A 5,000-nucleotide genomic window follows, 5' to 3' on the forward strand; every position below is an offset into this window, starting at 1 on the left:
CAGACAGGCAGGCAGACAGACAGACAGACAGACAGACAGACAGACAAGGAGTCCACTACTTTACATGCAGGTGAATTATGAGAAAGTAATTTTCACTTTGACATATGTTCATCTTTTAAAGTCCTTAATCTGTCTTAAACTGTAGGAACTCTGAAGCCTTTTTTGACTGTTCTGTTTGTGTGTGTGTGTGTGTTTGTGTGTGTGTGTGTGTGTGTGTCTGTCTGTCTGTCTGTCTGTCCGTCTGTCTGCCTCTCTCTCTCTCCCTCCCTCCCTCTCTCCCCCTCTCTCCCTCCCTCTCTCTCTCCCTCCCTCCCCCTCTCTCTCTCCCTCTCCCTCTCCCTCTCTCCCTCCCTCCCTCCCTCTCTCTCTCCCTCCCTTCCTCCTCCATCCCTCCCTCTCCCTCTCTCCCTCCCTCCCTCTCCCTCCCTCCCCTCCCCCTCTCTCTCTCCCTCTCTCCCTCCCTCCCTCCCTCCCTCCCTCTCTCTCTCCCTCCCTTCCTCCTCCATCCCTCCCTCCCTCCCTCTCCCTCTCTCTCTCCCTCCCTCCCTCCCTCCCTCTCTCTCTTCCTCCCCCTCTCTCCCTCCCTCCCTCCCTCCCCCTCTCTCTCTCCCTCTCTCTCCCTCTCTCCCTCCCTCTCTCTCTTCCTCCCCCTCTCTCTCTCCCTCCCTCTATCTCTCCCTCCCTCCCTCTCTCTCTCCCTCCCTTCCTCCTCCATCCCTCCCTCCCCCTCTCTCCCTCCCTCCCTCTCTCTCTTCCTCCCCCTCTCTCCCTCCCTCCCTCCCTCCCTCCCTCCCTCCCTCCCTCCCTCTCTCTCTCTCTCCCTCCCTCCCTCTCTCTCCCCCTCTCCCCCTCTCTCTCTCCCCCTCTCTCCCTCCCTCTCTCCCTCCCTCTCTCCCTCCCTCCCCCTCTCCCCCTCCCCCTCCCTCTCTATCTCCCCCTCTCTCCCTCCCTCAGTAACCCTAGTGGCGGGTCCTTTGTGCGCCCGGGTAAGGCCAGCTTCGGGGTGGATTACCTCAAATGATATGTACTAGAATAATTAATCATTTACTCCCTCTCTCTCCCTCCCTCCCTCCCCCCTCTCCCCCTCTCTCCCTTCCTCCCTCCCCCTCTCTCCCTCCCCCCCTCTCCCTCCCTCTCCCTCCCTCCCTCCCTCCTTCCCTCCCTCAGTAACCCTAGTGGAGGGTCCTTCGTGCGGCCGGGTAAGGCCAGCTTCGGGGTGGATTACCTCACCGCGGTGCAGAGTCTGTATGTGATAGACGCGGAGGAAGTGACAAGCGCAGAAATCAACATCTCCACCAGGAAACTAGAGTGGGGGAGAATCAAGGATCGCAGGTACGTGTACTGTGTGTGCGTGCGTGCGTGCGTGCGTGCGTGTGTGTGAGAGAGAATCAAGGATCGCAGGTACGTACGTGTGTGTCTAGGATGAACCAATTTCAATTTTTTTTGCACATTTATACTACATAGGATCTCAGAATTCAATACACCTTCATATTCAAACCGGTGAAGTAGGCCTTTAATGGAAATGCTCTAAATGACAATATTTTTATTGTGAATTTGGTAGAAATGTTGTCAGTAGTTTATATTATAAAACCAAAATGTTCATTCTACTCAAACATTTGCCTATAAATAGTCAAACGAGAGACACTGAACATTTGCAGTGGTCTCTTAATTTTTTCCAGAGCTGTATAAATAAAATAAAACTATCTTAAATCTGCCAAACTCTACCTGTAACTGTTTTAATTAGGCTATATTGTACTTTCACCCATTTCATTTTAATTGCTGCCACTTAATCTTCACCACTGTGTAAATGTTTCAATTGTTTTTCTCTTCACCTGTTGTTGTGTATTTGATGTATTTGCGTTGATTGAATATTGTTTATGTATTGTTGTTTTTCCTTTGAATTTGTTTTGAACTCGACGTCATTGTAAATGAGGGTCACCCCTCAATTGGTCTCTCGAGGATAAATAAAAGTTAAATGAAAATGAAATGAAAATAAATACATTACCTCATGGTCATCCATCTTTCTCTCTCTCCACAGTTTTGAAACTCTTCCGACGCTGTTGCTCGGTAACCACGAGGTGAATGGAGCCGGAGAAGACGGAGAAATCAGGAAAACTACTCCACGTATCTTTTTACACTGTTGGTGTGTCTGTCTCTGTCTGTCTGTCTCTCTTTCTGTCTCTCACAGGTTTACTCTAAAGCTCCCATATTATACACTTTTCGGTACTATTATACACCATAGTATATGGTCTTAGTGGTCCCTAATACGTTCTATTATACACCATATTATATGGTCTTAGTGGTCCCTAATACGTTTTTCTTTAATTGTTTGCTGAAAAAAACTTTCAGATAATTTATTGTACTATGCTGATGTTCAGCTAATCTCACAATGGCCTATTTTTTAAAAAAGAGCTGCAGCTCTCCTCGTAAATATACAATCTTTGAGCTGCCCCCGCCCCCTGTCCGGAAGCGAAGCCAGATACGCCTCGCCCTCTGTCTGTCAGGGCCGTGGACCAATAAGAAATAGGGGTGTGGGCTGCACAGTGGAAGCTTCTGGCTTTCCAGTTTGTGAGGTCAGAAAAGAGGAGAATTCTGACTGGAGTATATTGGGGGGGGAGGGGTGGGGGTTTCAGAAAAGGGGAGAGTGAGAACAGGAGAGATTGTTATTTTTTAAAATATTTTGGCAGTCTCTAGGCACACCGTGGACCCATGGATATGTTGGAACACATTTAAAAAGTGCTTTTAGCATAATATGTGACCTTTAAGGCGAAGTGTGTGTGCGTGCATGCTTGTCTGTCTGTCTCTCTGTGTGAACCCTTAACAGCAGTGACCAGATGTCCAGTTTTTGGACCTCGGTGGGACTTTGATGTCCAGCTGGGAAGATGTGGCAGCTATCACCAAACAACTAGAGAGTCTACACACACTGCAGCTAAAGTACTGAACCCTGTGTGTGTGTGTGTGTGTGTGTGTGTGTGTGTGTGTGTGTGTGTGTGTGTGTGTGTGTGTGTGTGTGTGTGTGTGTGTGTGTGTGTGTGTGTGTGTGTGTGTGTGTGTGTGTGTGTGTGTGTGTGTGTGTGTGTGTGTGTGTGTGTGTGTGTGTGTGTGTGTGTGTGTGTGTGTGTGTGTCAGTCGTTCTCGCTCTTTCTCTCTCTCTCTCTCTCTCTCTAGATTTTATAAACACATTGGAGACTTGGAAACATACTGAGATTTAAATACATTAGCACTTTGTTGAACTGTTGAATTGTAAAATCTCTCTCTCTCTACGTCTGTCTGTCTCTCTCTCTCTCTCTGTGTACATGTGTCTGTGTATCTATATGTCTATCTGTCTCTCTCTCTTTCTCTCTCTCTGTCTGTCTCTGTCTCTCTCTCTCTGTCTGTCTCTCTCTGTCTCTCTCCCTCTCTCTCTCTGTCTCTCTCTCTCTCTCTCCCTCTCTCTCTGTCTGTCTCTCTCTCTCTCTCTCTCTCTCTCTCTCCTCTATCCTCATCTCTAAACTCTTCTTCATGTGTTTGTATCTCCGTAGTAACAACCGTCTCAGTCTTCCCTCTTCACCCTCCACACTGTGTCAGGCCTTTCTCAGCCTCAAGGTCCTCGCTCTCAACAGCTGTGACCTCACATGGACACAGGTACAACGTGTGTGTGTGTGTGTGTGTGTGTCTCTCTCTCTCTCTCTCTCTCTCTCTCTCTCTCTCTCTCAGATGCAGAATTACTAACTATTGTGAAATGCAATAAAAAAAAGCTGTTCGCGATTTTTTTAAATGTAATAACTTTTGTAATGTTGTGTGTGTGTGTGTGTGGTCAGATTCTAGAGTGCGCCCCAATGTGGCCAAAGCTGGAAGATCTGTTTGTGGAGGAAAACAACATCACAGAGCTACAGAGGTAACACATACACACACACACACACACACACAGGCAGACAGACACACAGACAGACACACAGACAAAGACAATAAAGTTTTGTGTATTTGAATGGTGAATTCCTCATTAGGAATAATAATAATAATCTATATATCTGAACAATAATGAATTAACTTTGTGTAACTCCTCTGTGTCTTCTTGTGTGTGTGTGTGTGTGTGTGTGTGTGTGTGTGTGTGTGTGTGTAACTGTATGTGTAACTGTGTGTGTGTCTGTGTGTCATTTTAAAGGCCGGTGGGCGTCTTGCAGTGTCTGAAGAATCTCAATCTTTCCCACAATGCTTTGCAACAGGACAGTCTGCTCAGTATAGCTGCTCTGCCAAGGTAACACACACACACACACACACACACACACACACACACACACACACACACACACACAGTAACATACAACTTACACTGTTTAAAAAGTACTTTAAAGCCCGGGTCGTTCTCTGCATGTCATTCCACTCTCTTTTTTTTTTTTCTTTCTTTTTTAAGATATTTTTTTGGGCATTGTTATGCTTTATTGATCGTGTAGAGACAGAGTTGAAATGGGGCAGAGAGGGGAGTGACATGCAGAGAACGACCGCGGGCTGGAATCGAACCCGGGTCCGCTGCTGGCCGAGGCCCATGGGGGGGGGGGGACGCCCTACCAACTGAGCTAAAGGCGCCCCGTCATTCTCCTCTCTGACCCATTCCAACTCTGTCTCTACACACTGTCTAATAAAAGAAAACATTATAAAAAAATCATTGTAAAAGTGTGCGCGTGTGTGCGTGCAGGTTGGAGCAGCTGACCCTGTTAGAGACCGGACTGTCGGACATCCGGTTTGACGACGTTCCTCCAGGTCAGAATATCATAACTGTGATCTTTAAAGCCTCTGTAAACCTGTCTGCCTGTGTGTCTCTCTGTCTGTCTCTCTATCTATCTATCTATCTATCTATCTATCTATCTATCTATCTATCTATCTATCTATCTATCTATCTATCTATCTATCTATCTATCTATCTATCTATCTATCTATCTATCTATCTATCTATCTGTCTGTCTATCTGTCTGTCTATCTATCTGTCTATCTGTCTGTCTATCTATCTATCTATCTGTCTA

The 5,000-nt window shown here is 46.8% G+C and overlaps 1 protein-coding gene across 1 annotated transcript in view; it reads left to right on the forward strand.

Moving 5' to 3' along the window:
- tbce (tubulin folding cofactor E) overlaps nucleotides 1-5,000 on the forward strand; it is a gene marked incomplete at its 5' end in the record, with an annotated part of 14,604 nt that overhangs the window by 1,261 nt on the left and 8,343 nt on the right. The window contains 8 exons of the mRNA XM_080029840.1: nucleotides 4-70; nucleotides 1,168-1,332; nucleotides 2,039-2,124; nucleotides 2,835-2,934; nucleotides 3,522-3,624; nucleotides 3,801-3,877; nucleotides 4,145-4,237; nucleotides 4,676-4,740. Coding sequence (XP_079885966.1) covers nucleotides 4-70; nucleotides 1,168-1,332; nucleotides 2,039-2,124; nucleotides 2,835-2,934; nucleotides 3,522-3,624; nucleotides 3,801-3,877; nucleotides 4,145-4,237; nucleotides 4,676-4,740 — 756 coding nt within the window. The remainder of the gene's footprint in view (nucleotides 1-3; nucleotides 71-1,167; nucleotides 1,333-2,038; nucleotides 2,125-2,834; nucleotides 2,935-3,521; nucleotides 3,625-3,800; nucleotides 3,878-4,144; nucleotides 4,238-4,675; nucleotides 4,741-5,000) is intronic.

Source organism: Ammodytes marinus (assembly GCF_949987685.1).
Source record: "Ammodytes marinus genome assembly, chromosome: 6".
Classification (NCBI taxonomy): domain Eukaryota; kingdom Metazoa; phylum Chordata; class Actinopteri; order Uranoscopiformes; family Ammodytidae; genus Ammodytes; species Ammodytes marinus.